The sequence below is a fragment of the Stenella coeruleoalba genome (genome assembly GCF_951394435.1).
Source record: "Stenella coeruleoalba genome assembly, chromosome: 15".
Lineage (NCBI taxonomy): Eukaryota > Metazoa > Chordata > Mammalia > Artiodactyla > Delphinidae > Stenella > Stenella coeruleoalba.
Window position 1 is genome coordinate 30039525 of NC_137161.1, and position 22413 is coordinate 30061937.

Sequence of the window (22413 nt, forward strand, 5' to 3'; positions counted from 1 at the left end):
AGGCGTGAGCAGAGAAAGGGTTGTGCAGTGAAGCTGAACTCCTGGTGGTCAGGACTAGAGACAAAAGATCCCAAACAGAAGATGTCCAAGTTGAACAAGCGGGGTTGAGGGTTCCTGAGCAAAGAACCAGCATGCCTGCTGGGGTAGGGCACAAGGGAGGACTGTACTTGAAAGCATCAGGCACACACACAGCCAGCCCCTCATCCAGCTATGGAGTCTGTTGATTCCTTTCTGCCTCCTGCTCACTCCACCCTCCATGCCTTTGTCTGCAGCTTCCTCTTCTTGGAATGCTCTGCCCACCTCTCCACATGGATGACTCTCTCAGTCATCCTTCAGGATGCAGATCAAGCGTCACCACCTCCAAGAAGTCTTCCCAATGTCCCTGTTGGGAACCCTAATAACATCACTCTGAAGAAGGAGCTGCAAGTGGAGCCGTGTCAGTGCAGAGCTCTGGGAGACAGGGCCAATTCCGGTGCTTTGGGGGTCATTTGGGGCAGGGTGCTAGGGAGGCTCAGCAGGAAGGTGGAACCCCAGGGCTCTCTTTTTATGAAGGAGGAGGTGCCAGCTGCCCATGCAACAGCGGAGGCAGGGCACCACCAGGGCTCATCCTGAACCCCTGGCCACAGGCTGGGCCTCCCACGCTCCCATCTCCAATGAGGAAAATGATGCAGATGGATGCTGTGAGCCACAGAGAGGAAGTCCAGCTGGGTGGGGCAGGCAGAGTCATTCCTGGAAGGAAGCTCGCACCTCAGGAATCTGGTAGAGGAACACTCTAGAGGCCTCTGTCCCAGGAGCCACCCACCTTCCATCCCCAGGGAGGGGCAGGCAGGGCTGGACAACTATCCAGGAAGGCTGCGTCTGGGTGCCCAGGTGCCATCTTTCCTTCATCAGTCTCCTGCAAGAGCAGACTCTGAGACAGCCCACTGAATCGATCTGTGCCCTGAATCAGCAGCGGGTCTGAAATGGGCAGTGCACTCTTCTCTCTAAGCCTCAGCTTTCTCCTCTGTAGAATGGAGAGTCCCTCCCCACCGAGGGTGTTGTGGCAGCGTAAGTGGCAGGTAAGTTACCCAAATAGGCACCAGCACACCACGAGGTGCAGTCAACAGGGTCTACTGATGGAAAAAGACTTCTGTCCATCCTCTCCTCCCGAGGAACGCTGTGGGAACACCTGCCCTCCTCCTGGTGTATGTGTGAGGGGTGTGTGTGTGTGTGTGTGTGTGTGTGTGTGTGTGTGTGTGTGTGGTTTGTGTGTCTCTCTGTCTGCCTGCCCCAAGCTCTGGGATGGAGCAAGCAGCTGGACTTGGGCAAGAGGGAGGGGAGACAGAACACATAAGCTTAGGCGGAAAATGACATGTCCTAAAGACAAATATCACCCTCTGCCCTAATACTGCCTGCTGGTGTGCGGGTCAGGCACCAAGCAAGAGGAGCATTGCTCCTGCCTTCCAGACCTAAAGAGTTTTCCTAAAAGCCCCACCTGGTGGTGACCAGGGCTGGGGGCTCTTTGAGCAGACACAGCACCCACAACAGGTTCCCAGGGGCCAGTTTCTCCCAAAGAGCCCAAGGGAGGAAGGGTGCTGCCTGCCAAGCAAGGCAGGGCTGGGGCTAGCCCAGGTGGAACAAAGGTTCAGAAGCAGAGAAGGCAAGTTGGGCTTGAAGGGCAGCAGATGCGGTTGGAGGTTAGGGCTGGGAAGGGGAGTTTGAGAGGTCAGCCAAGGGCAGTCCAAGCCTTGGATCACTTGGCTCTTCTGCTGTAGGTAATGGGGAATCACGGAGAGTGTAGGAGCAGTGAAGCAATGGAACCAGATTTGCACTTTTTAAAGTCTCCTCCAGTTGCACAATAGAGATGAACTGGAGGGGCAGGGCTGGGAACGAGGGCATCCACAGGCGGGAGATATCCTGAGTGCAGGCCAGAGGAGGGAAGCGTGACCTAGAGAGAGGCTGCTCCTGAAAGGACACACTCGGAACTGATCCTTCCTCGCTCCTCCCCCACCGGGGAGAAGCAGGAAGCGGGTGAGGTCAGTGGGTGGGTCCCCATAGCGATGGAGGGGAGAGGAGGGAGGTGCAAGGGCACAGGGAGGATGACAAAGGGCAGGGCCTCTGGAGGACCCTTGTCCATGCCCACCTCGGCCCAAATCTTCTGGTGGAAGTTGAATCAAACCTCCCAGTGGCAAGGAGTCACTGGGATTGTTCGATGTCCTTCTCTTGTGTCTGACTGGATGCTACCCAAGGGTGGGGCTGTGATGCCTATGTCAGACTGAGGGGGCCTAAAATAGGGGGGAACAGAAGGCTGCTAAACAGAAGGGCAACAGGGGCTGGGGACCTCCCCACCCACGAGTCTTCTTCACTCCTGCTCAGAGCCTGCTGCTGTAGCCCTCAGAGATGAGCCAGTCTTGGAGCTGGGGGTGGGGAGGGAGGAACACCTGGGGTGGAGGAAAAAGAAAAACAAGAGGCAGGTTGTGTTTGAGGGGCTCAACCCTTTGCCCCTTCCCCATACACTAATGCCCAGCCACACTTCAACCCTCCCCGGCTTTGCTCGGCCTCTGGAATGAGAGGAAGGCCTGCCAGCCCCCATCACACACTTGTCACACACAAACAGACAAATACAACAAACACACTTACACACACAAAGGCATAAGATACAGAGACACACATATATAATACATACAGACACACCGACAGGCATAGACACATACAGACACAGTCACATAGACATCCCAAGAGACACACTCACGTACGGACACAGACATACATAGGCACACAGTCATAGACACAAAGACACACTCATACACATAGGCACACACACAGACACACCAACAGATACACACATTCTTACAGACACACATTTGGAACAGCCAGTGGAGGCTGCTGATTGGATACCTTGCTGGCTTATTGGCCAGTGCTAACATACAAAATTGTTTGGTTCTGCACACCCCTCACCCCCAGTCTCATTGCAGGGAGCGCTCTGGAGCAGTGGCCCCGACAATAAGGGCAAAAAGTCTAGGAGAGGGACTTCCCTGGTGGCGCAGTGGTTAAGAATCCACCTGCCAATGTGGGGGACATGGGTTCAAGCCCTGGTCCGGGAAGATCCCACATGCCGCGTAGCAACTAAGCCCCTGCGCTACAACTACTGAGCCTGCGCTCTAGAGCCCGCACACCACAACTACTGAAGCCCGCGCACCCTAGAGCCCGCGTGCCACAACTACTGAGCCCATGTGCCGCAACTACTGAAGCCCGCACACCTAGAGCCCGTGCTCTGCAACAAGAGAAGCCACCACAATGAGAAGCCCGCACATGGCAACGAAGAGCAGCCCCTGCTCACCACAACTAGAGAAAGCCCGCTTGCAGCAATGAAGATCCAATGCAGCCAAAAATAAGTAATAAAAATTTAAAAATAAGAATAAATAAAATTTTTTTAAATAAATAAATAAATAAAAAGTCTAGGAGAGATGACACTTTAGCTGGGGAGCCTTATAGATGGTCAGAGATGAGGAGAGAAAGTATTCCAGGGAGGGACAATAGCTCCTGCCAAGGTTTGGGGTGGGAGGGGCAGCTGATGCCCAAAGAACTGTGGGAGCCTTCTTTGGAGAAGGGGCTGGGGGAACAGACAGGAGGCCAGGCTCCCTAACACAGAGAGACAAGCTAAGAAGCAGCTTGGCCCTATCCCATCCGTGCCTAGCCTAAGCCTTTGTGGAAACACACTGGGCAGAGAGAAAGGGGCCAGGCCCAGGCCCTGCCAGAATCAGGAGGTGGTGGGCATTATGGGAAGTCAGCTGCCTTAGAGGGGCCTAGCAAGGAGATCTCCACTCTATGTCTCCTGTTTGGAGGCCAGGTCCCCAAATCCCCACGAAAGCATGGGTTAGGACAGGAAGAAGGTCATGAACCCTCACAGGAAAGGAGCTCTGTGCTCCTTGCCAAAGCAGGATGAGTTCTGAGTGATCCCTTTGCTAGGAGTGGGGACCCAAACTGTGAGAACCCTTCCCTCCCTACCCCAAACTTCAGCAAGGACAGACCTAGGCCCCAACCTGGGGCTTAAAGGCCTGTCCTCACCCTCAATCTGGCTTCTTCTCTCTTCTCTGACCCTTGGAGACCAAGCTCGGGATCTTGGGGGTGGGGTGGGGGTGTCTGGGTGAAGGGACTGCGAGAGTCCCGGGCAGGGGCTGGAGGGGTCTGGGCAGGGCCCTCCCTCTCAGCAGCTAGGCCCCTTAGGCTGAATCCCGAGGTGGCCTTGGGGTGGGCAGAGGAGCCCTTTGCAGTCGGGCTGCAGGAGGCCTACCAGGGCCTGAAATTCCTCTCCTCCTCCCTCCACCTCGTCTCCTCACCCTTCTCCCCTCACGGCCCCCCGGGTGGCTGGGAAGTGGGGGAGGCGCAGGAAGGGCAAAAGGAGGGGCGGTGGACTCGAGCCGGGCCGGGCCCCTCGGCGGAGGCCCGTGCTGCAGGCCCCGCCCCGGCCTCGCACATCTGGGCTGAAGCGCTGGCCCACCCGGCGGCGGCGGCAGCGGCGCGGCCATCCGGCCTGGGGGAGGGGGAGGGGAGGAGAGGGGCGGGGGCGGTGCGGGGCGGAGAGCCGGGCTGGGGCTGGGCGCACGTCGAGGGCTTTGGCCGACGCGGCAGAGCACAGCCGCCCCACCGGCTTTGGGCCCGGGATCCAGGCGTCTGGACACAGGTCGAGCTGTCGGCAGGGCAGAGGTGAGTTCTGGGCGGGGGACCGCTGGGCTCCCAGAGAGGAGAAAACGCCAAGGTTTGCGGTCTCATCGCGGGCTGGCGGCTGAGACCCCACCACAAACTTCCTGACCCAGGGGGACAGGACTGGGGCAGATCTTCAAGCTCCTCTCTCCAGCAGGGCTGTGGGTTCGGTAAGGCAATTGGGGTAGCGACGGAGGGCTACATCCGGGCTTTGGGACCCCACACTCGCCCTGTGGAGGGTGGGGATCTGGGGGAAGGGAGGGGGGCTCGAGGGACTTCCGTGTCTGGGTGTCTGTGGGGCTGGGGGCTGCTCCAGGGAGCCAGTTTGTGGAGGACACGGTGCTTAGGCCAGAGGTGGAGACCCCGGGGTTGAGTGTGTGTGTATTTGGGGATGCCTGCAGGGGGAGTTCCCAGGGCCTGTGGTTCAGAAAGTTCAAGAGTGGCTGGGTGGCACAGTGCCAGACTGTGGGCTGGCCTCATGAACAGGGACCTCTGGTTTCTCTCTGTGAGGCCAGCTTGGGAATCCAGGTGGGATGGGGTCAGGGCTCCCTGTGGGATCCCAGTGGAGCCAGGCTGTAAAGTTAGCTTGTGTGGGGGAGGGAAACTGACAGGGAGGGTGCTCTAAAATGTGGACTCCCTGGGAGAGTGAAGGCAGCCCTGGATCCCCAGAAGGTAAGAGATGAGGGACAGTGGGCAGAGGATGGGAGGGGCTTCAGGCCCTAGGCTGTGTGGGACAGAGGTTGTTTGTGAACTGGCTGCTCCCTTGATGAGGACCCATGGGGGCAGGGCAGGATGTATAGAAAGAAAAGTCGAGGACAGGGAGGGGACTTGGGAGGCCATTTCTATCACTCCCTGCCTCAGGCCAGGAGAAGGCAGCTTCCTCACCCCACAACCTCCCACTGGTCCCTCTCCTTGAGGGTGCCTCTCCAGAGACAGACTGGGGCAGCCCTTTGGGTGCCATTTCTGATCTGTTCCTTGGGCCCTGATTGGCTCAGCCTCTGGCTTGGGAGAAATGCCTGTGGCCTCTCTTTGCCTGCTGACTGGCAGGATGCTGAGAGAGCAGTGGATGGGAGAGGCAGGGTCCCGGTAAAAGGAGGCCTGCAGGGGTAGGGAGGTGAAAGTCCTAGGCTTTTGTGAGTCTGGGGGACACTGTGGGATGGGAGTCTCCAGTTTCAAGTCCCTACTCGGCCACACTCTGTCCTAGTCCCCAGTCATGCCTATTGGGTAGAAGCCAGGGCCAGGGGTCAGGGTAAAGCTGAAGATGAGAGGTCAATATGAGGCCAAGGGCTAGGGGTCAGTCCATGGGCAAGGTTAAGGGACAGACCATAGGCAGGGTTAAGGGTCTCTCTGTGGGTAGGGTAGGGGTCAGGCTGGGGCCAGGGTTTAGCCTGCCCCCAGGAAATGAAGTTATTCTCTCTGTATATCAAACTGCCCCACCCAATTCTCAAACCCATAAGCATCACCAGTCTGAAATTAGTGGGCCCCTGGGGCAGGGATCTACCTCTCCCCACTTCCAGCTGCAGGCCCCGCCCAGATATAGCTTTTGTAGCTGAGGTTGTCCTGAGTCCCATGATCAGCATTCTCCTTACATGTTTCTGGTATGTGGGTGTGTATGCATGGTGGGGGATGTCCCAAAGAAATATGGGGTATGTGTGTGTGCTTGTGTGGCTGCCACCCTCTTGTACCTCCACCTCTCAGAGAATCAGCAGGATCCTCCTTCTTTAACACAAATTGATTCAGGGCCTCCCTCCCTCCCTAAAGAACTCAGAATGACTAGAAAAAAAGTCTCAATAAGACCAAAAACTTCTGACAAGAGAAAATTCAGAATCCACATCACTAAGGGAAAGAACACTGCTCACATCTGTCGAACTTCCTGCCTTTTTATCAGCCACCTTCCTTTCTTGGACTTGATCCTCACAAGCCCCCTGCATGATCCATTTTACAGGAAAGGGCACTGAGGCACAGAGAGGCAACATGATGCACGCCAGCCAGGTGCTGTAACAGGCCCTTGTCAGCCCTGAGTGTAGGGGCATTCCGTGTCACATGCTCAAAGATGGGAGATAACTGGACCAGGTTCACAGAGCTGGGGAGATTATAGACGCATTGGTTTGGACATGGAATCAGCTTAGAGTGACAACTCTTGAGTCTTTTCTTCTTGGTGGTTCTAGATTGTTTCTGCTCCAAATACAGTATCCTTGGTTCAGAAAATCCATTCATTCATTCAGCAAAGCATTTCTCCAGCACTTAGCTGCAGAACCTGGCAGGAAGAAATGTCAATAAGTTTTTGCTGATGAATCAAAACAATGTATAAATAGGGCTGCCATATTCTCTCTTGTGGGCTTGATCCAGTAGTGTGTTCGTAGATGTTTTTCAGTCAGCTCCCCAAGAGGGAGAAAAACCTAATTTGCAGTTTACCAACTTCTATGGTAGAATCACCATGGCTGATTTCAAGCTATCAATGTGATGTCAATAAATGCAGAATTGAGAAGAGATGCACAGAATCAGCTCTTGGGAGCTGGTAGAATCCACGTCCAGCACGACACTCCATCACCCTGAACTGGGCACCTGTCCCTGGTTCTCAAGGCCCATACCCACCCCCACCATTTACTTTCCTTTTTCTCAGCATCATCCAGCTGCTGTACAAGTGCCCACGATCAGCCCCTGTATTTCTCCTGATTCTAATTCCTGGACATCCACCTGTGCACCTCCAGTGACAGCAGGACTGCATGCGTCTGGAAATCTCCATGGTGCTGGCCATGGGGGAATATCCTGGATGTGTCTCAGTGTCTGTCCATGCTGGGGCTGGGTTGTGTGAATTCTGTGTGAGCAAGGGTGTGTGCACATGTGTGTAGGGGTGTGACAGTGCCCAGCTCTGTGTCCGCTGTGTTCTGTTAGCAAAACTTCCTGATCTGGCCACTGGCTACAGAGAGGGAGTGGGCTCTGGGCTGTCCCCATCCTTGTTTAGGCTCACTGCTGAGGACAGTAGCATTGGTGATCTGAAGACTGGGCCAGGATACATTGACAAGCACTTCTCAAACCTTAGGGTGCTCCCAACCACCTGGGATCTTGTGAAAAAGCAAGCGCTGACTGAGCAGGTCCGGGGCGGAGCCTGAGGGCCTGCACATCTAACAAGCTCCCAGGGGACCCAGTGCTGCTGTCCTGATACCACGCTTTGAGTAACAAAGCTGTCAATGACCTGGAGGACGAGGCCTCTAGCTGGGCCCTCAGAACTTCACAGACACAAGCTCAGGTTCCTCCCACCTTAGAAGAGAAAATAAAAACCTGTCCTCCCCTCCTCAAGCATTATGTTCCTCCAGGTGCTAGCTGGAGGAGTGCTAGCTAGCTCTGTTCTCTCACTGTCTGCTCCCTCCTCGCCTACCTGACTCCCGCCCCATCTCCATCATTCCACTGAAATGCCATTAAAAACAGGTGTTTCCAGTCTCATCTAAAAATCTCTAAAGGCGTCTAGCTTCACAGCCTTCTCTTATCAAGATCTTCATGAAACCATAGCACGCAACTCCGTTTCCCTGGCCAGCCAACCTTCCTCCAGTCAACCTTTATTCAGAGCTTCTCCTCCCTTCCCTTCCCCCACTCTACTTTCTGCCAAGCCTCCTGTGACAATGACTCCCAGACACGCATCTCCACCTCAGATTTCTCCCTGTCCTCTAGGTCATATGTCATCTGACTCCTCAGTCTGTTCTCTCAGCAGTTTCAAAACTGCACCCAGAACACTGCCCCTTACCCCTGCCAGCCTGCCCTGCTCCAGTATTCTCCATTTCACCATCCATCTCCCAGCTTGAATCAGGCAATGTCATCCTTGACACCTTCTTCTTCCTAACCTCCCATGTCCAATCCAGCCATCTTCCATCAGGCTTGTTGATTTTAACCTCTAACATAAATGTCTACACTTCTGTCTCAAGACACACAGCCACCACCATCATCTGTTGCCTGGAGCACTTATTGGCTCCTGTTTTCATGTCGTCCCACTGCAATCTACACTTCCCATGCAGCCAGAGGGGCTTTTTAAAACACAGATTTAGTCATGCCCCTGCCTTCACTCTGCCACTTGAAACCTTTCAAGATTTGCTGTTGCCTTTCATGTAAAACCAGATCTAAAATTGGGTCCACCAGGGTCTACCTGCAGGGTGAGCCTAGCCCAACCCCTCTCTCCAGCCTTGCCATGCTCCCCTTTCTGCCCTGCTTCACAGTATCCTTCACAGCATTGTTTGTAATCTCAGATTCACTTACATGATTATCTGATTATGAATGGCTTCCCCACCAGGCTGTGGGCCCCCAGGACAGGGACAGTGTCTCTCTGGGTCACTGATGTCCCACAGCATCTGGCAGAGAGTGGGCACCTGAAAACACTTAGGAGCATCCTGGTTCCAACAAAGCAACTGTTAAAAAGACATTTTTGAGGGAATTCCCTGGCAGTCCAGTGGCTGGATTTCCTCACTTCCACTGCAGGGGGCCAGGGTTCAATCCCTGCTCGGGGAAGTAAAATCCTGCAAGCCACGCAGTGTGGCCCAAAGAAAAACCTGACATTTTTGAGACAAGCTGGGATGGAGGATTGAGCATTGGATGAAATTAAGGAATTACTGTTGATTTTGTTAGACATGATAGTGGTGTTGTGGCAATGTCTTTTAAAAAATCTCTGTTAGAGAGACATTAAATAATTTATAGGTCAAGCAACATGCCTGGGATTTGCTTCAAAGGACTCCAGCCAAAAGTAAATAAATAAAATAAACAATTATTCAGTAAGGGAACAAAGGAACAAATAAATGCCATTCTGCTTGTCTGTTCCTGTTCACAGCCACAGGGCCTACAAAGATGCTGGCTGTCCCGGAGATGGGCCTGCAGGGGCTGTACAGCGGTAAGACCCACCCCCTCACCTCTGCCCGGGGCCCACTGCCCCCCTCACCCTGGCACTCAGACCCACCCCTAGTCTGTCCATGTGCCTTGCCCAGCAGAGGCTCCTGAGCACCGTTCTGTGAGTGTGTGTGCGCAAGGAGGGTCAGTGTAACAGGACTATGCATGTGAGTGTGTGTGTGTGTCTGCGTGTCTGCCTATGGGCAGGTCTCTGGGCACAGGGTGTGTATGTCTGCACAGAACTCTGTGTGCATGCGCATCTGCCTTTGGCCTGGTCTGGGCGCAGGCTCTGGGTTCTGTGCAGGGGTAGGAGGCCAGGAGGCAGGACGGACACGCCTCAGGAAGTCCACTCACAAAGACCTGGTGGGCTGGGGCTTCCTTCCTGACTCCCTTCCCAGGCTCAAACCACAGCAACTCGGCCCCTCAAGCTGGAGCTGGTGACAGGACCCAAGCCTGCCCTGGCTACCTGAGAAAAAGGGGCTCTGGGAGTGTGACCACCATGTCCTTGCCCCTCCAGCACTGCAAGACAGATGCCAGCCCTGTCCAGGCACTTCCCAGAATCATGCCCAGCCCCTCACATATATTCCAAGTGTACCCCAAGGTCGAGGAGGGCTGGGACTTGCCAGGGCCACAGAGCTGTGGCTGAGCGAGTACACAGGCCCCAGCCCTGGCTCAGCCTAAAGCCAGACATTGATTTGCCAATGTGTCTTCATACCAGACCCCATCAATCTCCCTGGCCAGCGCCCCCGTCCCCACACACGGATCTCAGGGCAGCCCCAGTCCCCCTCCCAGGGGCCTTAGCAAAGTTCAGTGTGGTGGTGATAAGCCCACCAGCCCACACCAGCAAAGCAGGCCCTCCTGCCCCCTGAGCTGCCAGAGCCTCCAAACCAGGCTTTGGGCTGCCTTCTGGGCGCTGCACTGCTTCCTCCCACCAAAGGTCCAGCTCAGTCCTGGGCCTGTGAGAGGGTCTTAAGGGGGCCTCCTGCCCCCAAACGCTGGCTCCAGGTCTATGTGTGTCATGGGGGAGGGGAGGCTTGGAATCTGACTTCCTAGTGTGGTGGACACCTCTTGGCTCAGGGCTGGGCTGGGGGAGGTGTTGCCCCAGTCAGCCAGCTGGGCCTGGCCATGGCCCTTGTGGGGCAGAGGGAGGGGAGGAGGCAACTCCCTCAGGTCCTGATTAGAACCATGTGGCTGCACTTTAGTGGGGAGAGGAGCGGCTCCACTCCCACTCAGGTCTGTAGTCCCCTACCTTTTCTGGTTTCTCCACCCTCACCCCAGGAGCTCACCTGCCCCATCTCTCCTGCCCTTCTATCTCTGGACTCAGTCTTCCCCACCCCCACAATGCTTCTCTGTCTCTCCCCTTCCCTGCTGTGTCTGAGGAGTGCTGGGGGAGACAGTGAGTCCCTAGGTGAAGTATGTCACCCTTCAGGAATAGGTCGCCTCTAACTGATAACAGACCCTGAGCCCAGCTATCCCCGACCCCGACCTCAGTCCTGTCCTTCCTACCCTCCCTCCCTCATCCCCTTTCCCCAGCAGGGTACCCCTCACCTTGGCCCAGCAATGACTGATGAAGAATCCCCCAGGCTTGGGCCCCAGCCACCAGCCCCTTACCCTGATTGTGCCAGAGTGATTTGCCCTCTCTTTGCAGGCTCCAGCCCAGAGCGGTCTCCAGTGCCCAGCCCACCCGGCTCCCCAAGGACCCAAGAAAGCTGTGGCATTGCCCCCCTCACACCCTCACAGTCTCCAGTAAGCCCAGAGCAGGGATTGGGGTGGTGGGTGGCCTGGTTAGTGGGGAAGGTCACACTGGTGCCTGGAAGAGCCCTGGCAGGTCTGGGCTGGGGGTGCCATCATGCTTCCTGCCCCTACACACTCCACTCATGTTCCCCCTGATGGGTTAGCCTTAGGTGACCTTGGACTGTAGGGGTAACAATTCTACTGAGGTGATCTCTCTCCAGGATAACATCTAGGGACCATTGCACGTAACCTGCCTGGGGCAGGTGTACTTCTGAGCAAGTAGTTTTGTGTGTTCTTAGAGCACTGGGCCTCCGAGACTTGCTTCCCCTCCTGTCAACCACAGCCACCTTAATACAAGGTATATCTAGGGAAGAGGAGACATGTTGCTAAAAAATAGTTTGGGGCTAGCTTGAAGTATCCAGGACATAACCAGCACCCCCAAGCTCCCTAGGTCACCCCACGTGGGGTGGCCTCACCCTAGTGATTCAGCCTGGGGACCCCCTTTTTCTCAGGGAGCCCAGGCCTGGCCTGGGAGGAGTCAGGGACCACTCTTGGGCACATGCATGGGGCCTCTCTTCTCTGTCACAGAACTGGATAGAGTCTGGCTGTGTCACTGTGGCCACAAAGAGCAAGAGGGTCAAATATACGCAGGTCCATGTGCTATGAAGCTGCTCAGAGCAGCAAAATTGCCCCCAGCTGGGCCCAGGCTGTGAAGTGGTGTGAGATGGGGGTGGGGCAAAGGCAGTCCAGGCAGAAGGTGGGCAGAGAACCAGAAGCAGGGAAGCAGGAGCTCAAGCCCAAAACTTCATGGGGCTACCTGAGAGGCCTTGGGCTTTCTGAACAGTTGGCATCTCAAGGGCTTACCTTGGAGCTTAGGAGAGGAAGGAAGCCAGGCAGGCAGGTAGGTGGGGTTGGGCCAGGGCCGGTCTGGACCACAGCCAGGGGTTGGGAGGGCTCCCACATACACTCAGCCTGGCCATCTGGCTGCTCCCTGACTAGGTCTTGCACTTGCAGAAGCCTGAGGCCCGAGCCCCCCAGCAGGCCCCCTTCTCCGTGGTAGTGGCCATCGACTTCGGCACCACATCCAGTGGCTATGCCTTCAGCTTTGCCAGTGACCCTGAGGCCATCCACATGATGAGGTGAGGGTGGCTGGGCTGGGAGATTGGTGTGGGGTGCGGGGGGAATCCTACACCCTGGGAGAGACCTGGTCCCAGAAGTACTGTCACTAAGGAGAAATGGGGTCTCCTCAGAGTGCCTTCCACCCTTAGTCTGGGCTCCTCACTGGGGCAAAAGTTTGGAGGATGGGTGCTAGGCCTGGGCCCTCAGCCCCAATTGGGGCAGCTCTCTGACCTCTGCAGGAAATGTTGGGCTTTGTTTTTTATTTTAAATTTTTTATTGAGAGATAACAAACATACAGTAAAATACACAGATCTTTTTCTGGGCTAGTCACAAACACATACACAAATACATATGCACAAATACATATGCAAAAACCAAATAAATATGTGGTTTTAAAATAAAAGTGTTATATCATACAACTTGCTTTATTTTAAGCTTTCAACACTATTTTCTAGATGTTTCATGTGAATACAGAGAGCCACGATTTTGTTTTAATGGTTGCATAGTATTCCACAGTACAGATGTGTCATAATTTATCCATTCTTATATTGATAGTTTTGAGGCTATTTTTCCTTCTAATTTTTCACTATTACAAAAAGTGTTGCAATGAATATTCTTCCTTGAAAACTTGTGCTGGAATTTCTATGTGGTAGAATCCTAGAGGCAGATTCCTAGGTTCGGCTCAAATGAAATACAAGGAAATGAACGATCAGAGGGTTAACTGAGTTGACAAGTCACACAGTTGTCATGAAAGAGCTGTTTGAAAAATCCATTCTGATGGATTTTGTTTTGTTTGAATGAAACATTTGTCTGACACTCCCCTTCAGGCCTCAAGACCCTGATCCTTTGAATATATCTTAGTGGGGCTGTAGCCTATAGGGGGAAGACCCCTGTAGAAGACCCCAAAGCTCCCAACTCAGCCTGGGGTGGGGAATCAGGGGGCTTCACCAGGGCCTGGGAGGCTGGATGGAAGGGTGGGTGGAGAGACAGGCAAAGGGTCACTGCCCCAAAGATACAGGGGACCTAACCTACATGAGCGTGGACTGTCCTTCCCCCTTCTCTGCTCCCTCCACATCCACATGAGGCCACAAAGGCTCTGGGCCCTTAGAGCTCTCTAAGAGCTGCAGGGCATCCCAACTTGTCAGCACGCACAGCCAAGGCCATGCTGGGCCCCTTGCTGGGGCTGAGGACACATGAAGGGACACTGGAGATAACAATCACAGGAAGTAACTGGGGGCATCTTGGCCTCCTCCCAAGTCCTTCCCACCCCCACTAGCCACTAATCCCCATCACTTCTATCTCTAATATCTCTGTAATACCCGCCTACTTCTCTCCACCACTACCACCCCGAAGTTCAGCCCCACCCTCTCTCACTTGAACGGTTGCAATATCCTCCTCCCTAGTTTTCCTTCTCCATCCTCCCTCCCCTCCACTCTGTTGCTACATGGGGACCAGTGACCTTTCTAAAGGCAAATGTGGTCATGCCTCTTCACTCCCCTACCTAATACCCACCAAGACAGAATTCTGATATGGCATTTGATACTCCTCCTTAGTTGATCTTAAGATTCCTGTATTTTCTCCTGCTTTGAGCCAACTTATAGCTAGTTCTCCCTGGTCTTTCACACCTCTAAGCTTTTGCACATGCTCTTCCTTCTGCCTGGATTCCCAGTTATTTCCCCAAAAGGCTGCACTGGTGAGCTTGGCCTAGAGGAGTCAGGGCATCAGACAACGCAGAGGAAGGGGAGGAAGGATTTGCCAGGCTAATGAACTGGGCAGTGAGTTCTGGGTGGAGGTCCAGATGATGCCTGCACATAGGGAAGTCTGGAGTCTCAGGTTTTGGGGGCCTGCTGGAGGTGCAGTCAGCTGGGGTGTAGCTACTGATGTCGGCCAGATAGGAGTGATCATGAATACCTTGAAAGAGCTTAGCTGTGGAAGATGGCCTAGAGGAGGGCAAACCAGCTGGCTGGGAGGAGGCCTCTGCCAGGGTCCTGGAGAGACACATCAGAAGGCCAGACAAGGCAGATGGTTTGCTGCTGCTGCTTGTTAAAAAGACAGGGAGGTGGGCTTCCCTAGTGGTGCAGTGGTTGAGAGTCTACCTGCCGATGCAGTGGATGCGGGTTCATGCCCCGGTCCAGGAAGATCCCACATGCCGCAGAGCGGCTAGGCCTGTATGCCATGGCTGCTGAGCCTGGGCATCCGGAGCCTGTGCTCCGCAACGGGAGAGGCCACAACAGTGAAAGGCCCGCATACCACAAAAAAAAAAAAGAAAAAAAAAGGGAGGTGAGGTCCAATGGTATACTTCATGGAAGGGATCAGGAGCTGAGGATGTCGGATGGGACCCATGGCCCCATGGATAGAGAGGATCCCATGAGCAACGTTTATGGAGATTTAAGTGGATGCCAAGCACCATATTCACAAGAACCCTAAAAGGTAGGTATTATTATCATTCTCATTTTAGATACGGAAAGACTGAGGCTTGGGGAAGCCAAGTGAGCTGCCCAAAGTCACACAGCTGGTTCCAGAGCCAGCACAAAGGGAGGATTACTGCTGACCACACTGACAGCTATCTGCCTCCACAGGAAATGGGAGGGCGGGGACCCAGGTGTGGCCCACCAGAAGACCCCCACCTGCCTGCTGCTGACCCCAGAGGGTGCCTTTCACAGTTTTGGCTATACAGCCCGTGATTACTACCACGATCTGGACCCTGAGGAGGCTCGTGACTGGCTCTACTTTGAGAAGTTCAAGATGAAGATCCACAGTGCCACTGTGAGTCACATTCTGGCTCAGGGCCCAGCTCCAGCCAGGGAGGCAGGGCTAGGAGGGAAAACGGGGAGGGAGGCCTCATGGAGGGTAGGTAAAGCTAAAAGGTGAGGAGGGGACTGGTGGAGGAGTAGCTAAGGAGGCGGAACTTGAATGTAAGGGATGGAGGCATGACCAAGGGGTGAAGATAGGGTAAAGAGAGGGGCTGGGGAGAGAACTAATGTGAGATTAGAGCCAGAGTGGGACAGTGCCAAAGAGGAGGAGCACCAGGAAATGGGGTGAGTATAAGAGGTTGTCAGGAAATGGAGGCAGAGCTACGGCCTCCTGCAGAGTCACCTTGTGTCCCTGCCAGGATCTCACCTTGAAGACCCAGCTAGAAGCGGTAAATGGAAAGAAAATGCCTGCTCTGGAGGTGTTCGCCCATGCCTTGCGCTTCTTCAAGGAGCATGCCCTTCAGGTGCGCTGTGACCCCATCCCTGCCTACTGGGGTGGAGGGCCCCCAGGTCCATCCTTTCCCCTCAGCCCATCCCCTCTCCATCCAGTGGGTAGCCACTGTCAGAAGACAGAGGTCGTCTTCTCCAGTCCCCTGCCTTTCTATCTGGTAGAGCCTGCATCAACCCTACAGGTGTTGGGGAGGTGGTGGTGGTGGGGAAGTGGGTGTTAGGATTCCAAGTTAGCTGGGAAGTTCCTCCTGAGGGCTGATTAGTTCCTCCAGCTCCCATAGAGGCTAAAGACACTCCCCGCAAACCAAGCCAGCCATTCCCCTCACTGCCCTCTCCTGCTCCAGGAGCTGAGGGACCAGTGCCCATCGCTGCCAGAGAAGGACACTGTGCGCTGGGTGTTGACAGTGCCGGCCATCTGGAAACAGCCAGCTAAGCAGTTCATGCGAGAGGCTGCCTACTTGGTGAGAATGTGCACTCAGAGCCGTGGACGTTGGTCGGGAGGGCCCCGGGCAGGGCCCATACCCTCATTCACCCACCACCCTTGGGACCACAGAGCCACTGTGTAAAGACTGCCAGCCGCCCCCTGCTGGCCATTTTGGAGGGCTGTTGCCACCAGGAAAGGGGGTGGGCCTGCAGGACCAGAGAGCAGAGGGACAAAAGACACAGCCCAGGCCAGCTTAAACAGTGTCTTAGGGCAGGTTTCCTAGAAGCAGAGCCCAAGATGGGGATTCTTGTGCATGTGGTCTATTGCTAGGACTCTCAGGAGAAAGGGGAGTGAGGAAAGCAGGACAGGAGAAAGAGTTGAGCAAGGATGTGGTCTCAGCTGGAGTCTAGCCTCAGCCTGATCCCATGGAGAGCTCTAGAGGGAGAATGTACTGTGGCGTTGGCCACGGGGAGGCGGGGGGGGGGGGGGTGGCTTTTTGTCCATCCTTATCAGTCTGTCATTGGTTACTGGGGGGGTTGGGGAAAGCCCCTCCAAGTGAGGCGGTTCTCATTCAGCTGAGGGCAGTTCTTCAGAGAAGGGGCAGCGGTGAGCCAATAGCAGCCAACACTCACAGTAGCTGGGCAGGACACCAAGAACACCCACTTCAGCCAGCATCAGTATTTTCACCACAGCCCCAACCACTGAGCAGGGGAAATAGGACTATGAAACTATGAAGGGAGGCAATTTTGGCCAATGTTTGCTGGTCTTCCTACCATAAGAGGTGCCCAAAGGTCTGGAGAAAGGGGGACGGCTCAGGCACCCCCCTCTCAAGTGGAAATGGGGAGGTTGGAGGGGGGCTCATTGTTTGATCCTGCCTGTGAACCTGAGGCCTTGGTGGACACCCTAGGATCCCCAAAAGGGATCTCAGGAATTCCAGTACATCTTCCCATGGAAGATACCAGGACCCCCAACCCCCCACAAACACAACTTTGGGCCAGGCATGCCACAGCTGTCAAATCCGCAGGTGCCTACACTTGTCTCTAGAAGGAGCTAACCCTGAGGCCAGTGGGCATCCCCCTGCAGAGACCAGGATGAAAGCATGGCTGTGCCCAGCCAGAACAAACACCTACACCAGTGGCCCCCTGCTGGTTTACCCACCCTGCTTCCTCCCACACTGTTCCCTGTCAGCTGAGAACAGGCTGGAGTCTCAATACCCACCCATCCCCATCCCCCACCTGGTCAGACTGCCTTGCCTTGGCGCCTGAAATTTCAGTTAAAGTTTCTTTCCTCCTATATCAGATTCCCTGAGAACAAAGTTCTCCTAAGAGTGGGGAGGCCCATAGCCACTGTCTATCACCAGTGGAGAAAGAGGGTTCAGTAAGCCAAAAGGGGCCCCCCCACCCCTCTGACTGATGGTCTGGCCATTATACCCACCCTCCCCAATACATTGTGTTGGAGTCTCCACTAACCCCCTCAGCCAGTGCTTAGCTGGCCAACCCAGCATCTGTGAAGGGAACCTTGCTGCAGCCCAGGGACACCTTGGGCAGCCTGGAGGCAGATCCCAGGTGCTCTAGGTTTTCACTCAGTCTAGGGTCTCTTCCTGCTGGGCAACACCATGGCATCCTTGGCCATGGCCATGCCCCTCCCCAGCCTGGTCACAGGGTGGCTGTGAGACAGCTCCAAATTTGTGCAGCATGGAGGGGCCTCAGAAGCTTAGCATGGGTGGGGTATAATCCAGAGGAGATTGGAGCCCCACAGGCCCCCGGTTGCCTGCCCATTTCAGTGTGATGTTTGGCCCATGATGCTCCCCAACCCTGCTAACCACCCATCCTCAGGCCGGACTGGTGTCAAGAGAGGATGCAGAGCAATTACTCATCGCCCTGGAGCCTGAGGCCGCCTCTGTCTACTGCCGCAAGCTGCGTCTGCACCAGCTCGTGGACCTGAGCAGCCGAGCTCCAGGCAGCGGGCGCCTGGGCGAGCGCCGCTCCATTGATTCCAGCTTCCGTCAGGGTGAGCCACCCCCAGGGATACTGCCCAGTGGTGGCCTTGGAGGCAGGCGCTGAAGATTACACCTTGCCCTAGAGTAGCACTGTCAGAGGATGGTAGGACTCAGCCCAGCCCTGAATCTGAGAGTGGGAGAGTGATGCCTACCCTGGGGAGAGGTGCTTGGGTACTGACAAAGGGTACTCTGAGCTGAAGGTGGAGGTCTTCAGGAGCTGCCCCTTAAACAGCCACTGAATCAGTTTTCCCTCCCCTCCTGGCACATCAGCTGTCCTCCCCCCTCCCCCATCAGCCCCCAGCTCCTGCTGCCAGGACCAGGAACTGGGACAGCTATGGTCAACCTTCATCATCCCCTCAGATGCCATCTCCCATGACAGGGAGAGGTCCCAGGACCTCCCCCCACCCCATCACCAGCTCCTTCAGACCTTCTTAATTCTGATTTTGCCATGGCCTGAGCCCTTCTGGATTAAGGGAACGTCCTGCAGCCAGAAATATTCCCCCTTAGCTGTTGGTTACAGTGCCTAAGATTACCCCATCCAGTTTCTCTGGACCCTCTGGGGTTCAGCATTGCCCTCTCCCAGTTAGGAGTGGAGCAGGAGTTTCAGGAGCACTGGCTGCTCCAGATGCTCATGGAGGGCGTTGGTGGAAGGATGTGGGGCATTGAGCGTAGTAGCTGAGACACCCCTTCTAACCTCACTGTCCTGCTGTCCCTCAACACACAGCCCGAGAGCAGCTTCGAAGGTCCCGCCACAGCCGCACGTTCCTGGTGGAATCGGGTGTCGGAGAACTGTGGGCTGAGATGCAAGCAGGTGGGGGAGGGGAGATGGAGGGATATTCCTTGGGCCCTGTGGGGCACCGTATACTGAAGGTGGGGGGAACATTCCCAAAGTCAGCTCTAGCCCCTAGGAACCCTGCCCCTTCCAACTCTTTCAGCTGTACCTAACCTCGTAGTTCCCCTCAGTCACCTGCACTCCCACCCCCACTCACAGCCATGCCCCTAACCCCCACTCCCCTGGGGGATTCTCTGCAGATGAGTTGCAGAATCCTGGGACCATTTTCCCCCACACCTTGTGCTCCTACCTGGTGACCCTCAAGCACCTGAAGCCCCTTTCAACCCTAACCCCCATGGCCCCGCAGACAGGGCTCAGGACCTGGGGCAGGGCTGGAGGCTGGGTGTGTCTGCAGAGGGCACAGAGCTGAAGGTGCCACGAGTGTGTGCTCACGCTCGCCCCCCTAGGAGACCGCTACGTGGTGGCAGACTGCGGGGGAGGCACGGTGGACCTTACCGTGCACCAGCTGGAGCAGCCCCATGGCACCCTCAAGGAGCTCTACAAGGCATCTGGTGAGTAGCCAGGCAGCGCCCTTGGTACCCAGACCGCCCTGGCCCCGCCAACGCCCCCTGGCGGCGGAGTCGGCACTGACGCCCCACTTCCTCCTCTGCCCTACCCAAGGTGGCCCCTGTGGCGCGGTGGGCGTGGACCTGGCCTTCGAGCAGCTGTTGGGCCGCATCTTCGGCGAGGACTTCATCGCCACCTTCAAAAGGCAACGCCCAGCAGCCTGGGTGGATCTGACTATAGCCTTCGAGGCCCGCAAACGCACCGCAGGCCCACACCGTGCGGGGGCGCTCAACATCTCGCTGCCCTTCTCGTTTATTGACTTCTACCGCAAGCAGCGAGGCCACAACGTGGAGACAGCCCTGCGCAGGAGCAGGTGGGCCGGGGGACCGCACCTACAGGGGAAGGTGTGGGAAGGTGTGGGCCCCGGGGGGGAGTAGGGGAGCCACCTTATCTGTCCCACGCACATATCATGCCAGCCCCGGTGGAGGCAGTGGGAGGGGCATGAGTACCCCAGCTGGAATCAGCAGCCCAAACTGGGGCGAGAATCTTGAGCCTGCAGAAAGGCCAACATCTACCTCTTCCCATTCCCTGCGCGCACACGCACGCGCGCGCGCGCGCACACACACACACACACACACACACACACACACACACACACACACACGCTAGCCAATGGGTCTGGGTTCCTCTGCTCGAGGCAAAGGGAGGCTCCTCTCCTGGGACCTCATGCCTGGACCTGGAACAGACCTGCGTCTAAAGCCCTGAAAGTATGCCTGGCACAACACATAATGTGCAGTCAGTGCCCAGGTACTTCGACCTGGAATAGGGGTAGCGCCCGGGACCCTGACCCATGGGCCTGTGCCTCCTTCAACACCTACAGCGTGAACTTCGTGAAGTGGTCCTCACAGGGGATGCTCAGGATGTCTTGTGAGGCCATGAACGACCTTTTTCAGCCCACGGTCAGCGGGATCATCCAGCACATAGGTGAGCACCTGAGCCTGGGTCCTTCATTCACCTCAACATACATACCCAGATGCGGGAATATGTTACCCTGTTAGTGCCTGGAAACCTCCCCATATCCACACACTGGAATGAGACCCAGAATCATCTGGAATACCTGGAGGATGCAGTGTGGTGGGGATTAAGAGATAGGCGGGAAAATGTGCAGTCTTGCCAGGTTAAAGAACCTCTGGTGCCTGTTTCCCCAAATGGGGTGATGATAGTATTAGGTCCCCCAAACTGTTATCACAGGGATTTAAATGAGCTGAAGTATCTAGAGAGTGCAATGTCTTGCACGTAGTAGGCATTTAATATGTGTAAATGCAGACCCTTATCTCAAGCCCTCCACAGTGTGGTGGGGAAGCAGAGCCCATAAAGATTGCCAGGGGCCCTCACGAAAGTGCCCGGTGTTTTTCTTTATGAAAACCAGGCTACCCTTTTATAGTGAAATGACTAGTTTCTGGTTGCCTGAGGATACAGGCGGGCAGAGGAGAGGCACCAGTGGCTGCGCAGTGGTGGCCTCAGTGGCCCACTCCCCGTCCCTCCTCCTTACCCCCACCCTTCACTCCTGTACCGCAGAGGCGCTGCTGGCGCGCCCCGAAGTGCAGGGCGTGAAGCTGCTGTTCCTGGTGGGCGGCTTCGCAGAGTCGGCCGTGCTGCAGCACGCGGTGCAGGCAGCACTGGGTGCCCGCGGCCTCCGCGTGGTGGTTCCGCACGACGTGGGCCTCACCATCCTAAAGGGCGCGGTGCTCTTCGGGCAGGCTCCGGGCGTCGTTCGGGTGCGCCGCTCGCCGCTCACCTACGGCGTGGGCGTGCTCAACCGCTTTGTGGCTGGGCGCCACCCGCCCGACAAGCTGCTGGTTCGCGACGGCCGCCGCTGGTGCACCGACGTGTTCGAGCGCTTCGTGGCCGCCGAGCAGTCGGTGGCCCTGGGCGAGGAGGTGCTGCGCAGCTACTGCCCAGCGCGCCCAGGCCAGCGGCGCGTGCTCATCAACCTGTACTGCTGCGCCGCCGAGGACGCGCGCTTCATCACCGACCCAGGCGTGCGCAAGTGCGGCGCGCTCAGTCTAGAGCTCGAGCCCGCCGAGGGAGGCCCCCATGCCGCCGGCGCGCCCCCTAGCCGCCGCGAGATCCGCACTGCTATGCAGTTTGGCGACACCGAGATTAAGGTCACTGCCGTCGACGTCAGCACCAATCGCTCCGTGCGAGCCGCCATCGACTTTCTTTCCAATTGAGGGCGCAGTGCCAGCCCCCGTCGGCCCCGCTGAACTCTCTTTTGGCCCAGGGCCTGGGGAGCGGGCTGAGGCGGACCAACCGGCCCCATTCCCCACCATCCTGCCCCGGGAGGTGAGGGGAGGTGAGGTCACAGGAGGATGGGTGGGGACATATCCAGAAACTCTGGCTTTAGGATTGGGCCCCGGTCCGCTGACTGGAAGGCTGAAGGGCCCTGCCAAGGACTGAGGTCAAGGAGACTTAAAAGAGGTTTGCAAGACGGCGTGCCCACAGGGAGCACATGATCCTGAAAGCAGAATGCACCGGAAGACTTGAGCCCTGGTCTGAACTGGGGTCCGGGATGGGAGTGGGGGGGTGGGGGTGCAGCTGCAGGTGGGGCAGCAAGAGGAAGGAGGTTGTGCACGGCCTGGGCCTGAAGGGCGGAGTGCACTGACTGACTGGCTCAGCCTGTTTAGGGAGCCAGACAGGACAAGGACTGGAAACTGACAGGAAAGGGACAGGGGTAGTAAGACCTTCCTGGGTGTGGTACTGACCACCCAAGTATGAATGTTAATTGTAGAAAGAGCAGTAGCAGACTATGAGAAGGGTACAGGGCGAGGCACTTATGAGGGGGATGTGGGGGCACATGTCGGGGGGGGCCTTTCCTTTCTATCTGAGAAGGCCCCAGGGGCAGCCTATGAATGACCCACTTGCACTCCATCGAGCCACGGAGTGGGGGGAGGGTAGGGAGGACAGAGGGAGCACTGGTCGCAGCTCTGCCATCAACTCAGTGTACCTGCCCTCCCATGATGTGCAACAGCTCCACCTGCCT

At 56.2% G+C, this 22413-nt stretch overlaps 1 protein-coding gene across 2 annotated transcripts; it reads left to right on the forward strand.

The window, feature by feature from the left end:
• The first annotated feature begins 4567 nt into the window (after positions 1-4567).
• Positions 4568-22392, forward strand: HSPA12B (heat shock protein family A (Hsp70) member 12B). Of its 2 annotated transcripts, none has more exons than XM_079899085.1 (13): positions 4568-4686; positions 9497-9556; positions 11201-11298; positions 12301-12425; positions 14985-15171; positions 15518-15622; positions 15953-16069; positions 17868-18042; positions 18756-18842; positions 19271-19375; positions 19485-19743; positions 20251-20354; positions 20949-22392. In XM_079899085.1, exons 2-13 carry the CDS (start codon positions 9514-9516, stop codon positions 21602-21604), a joined length of 2061 nt encoding a protein of 686 aa, XP_079755211.1. In that variant the 5' UTR covers positions 4568-4686; positions 9497-9513; the 3' UTR covers positions 21605-22392. The 2 variants fall into 2 exon arrangements, with proteins under 2 accessions (XP_079755211.1, XP_079755212.1); XM_079899086.1 differs by lacking the exon at positions 4568-4686 and adding an exon at positions 7339-7430.
• The last annotated feature ends 21 nt before the right edge of the window (positions 22393-22413 follow it).

Excerpts from the sequence above, each read along its gene's own strand:
- HSPA12B (XM_079899085.1), top strand. The coding sequence starts at position 9,514 with ATGCTGGCTGTCCCGGAGATGGGCCTGCAGGGGCTGTACAGCG. Across the intron at positions 11,299-12,300 it reads TCACACCCTCACAGTCTCCA|AAGCCTGAGGCCCGAGCCCC; the intron begins GTAAGCCCAGAG and ends TTGCACTTGCAG. Across the intron at positions 12,426-14,984 it reads GAGGCCATCCACATGATGAG|GAAATGGGAGGGCGGGGACC; the intron begins GTGAGGGTGGCT and ends CTGCCTCCACAG.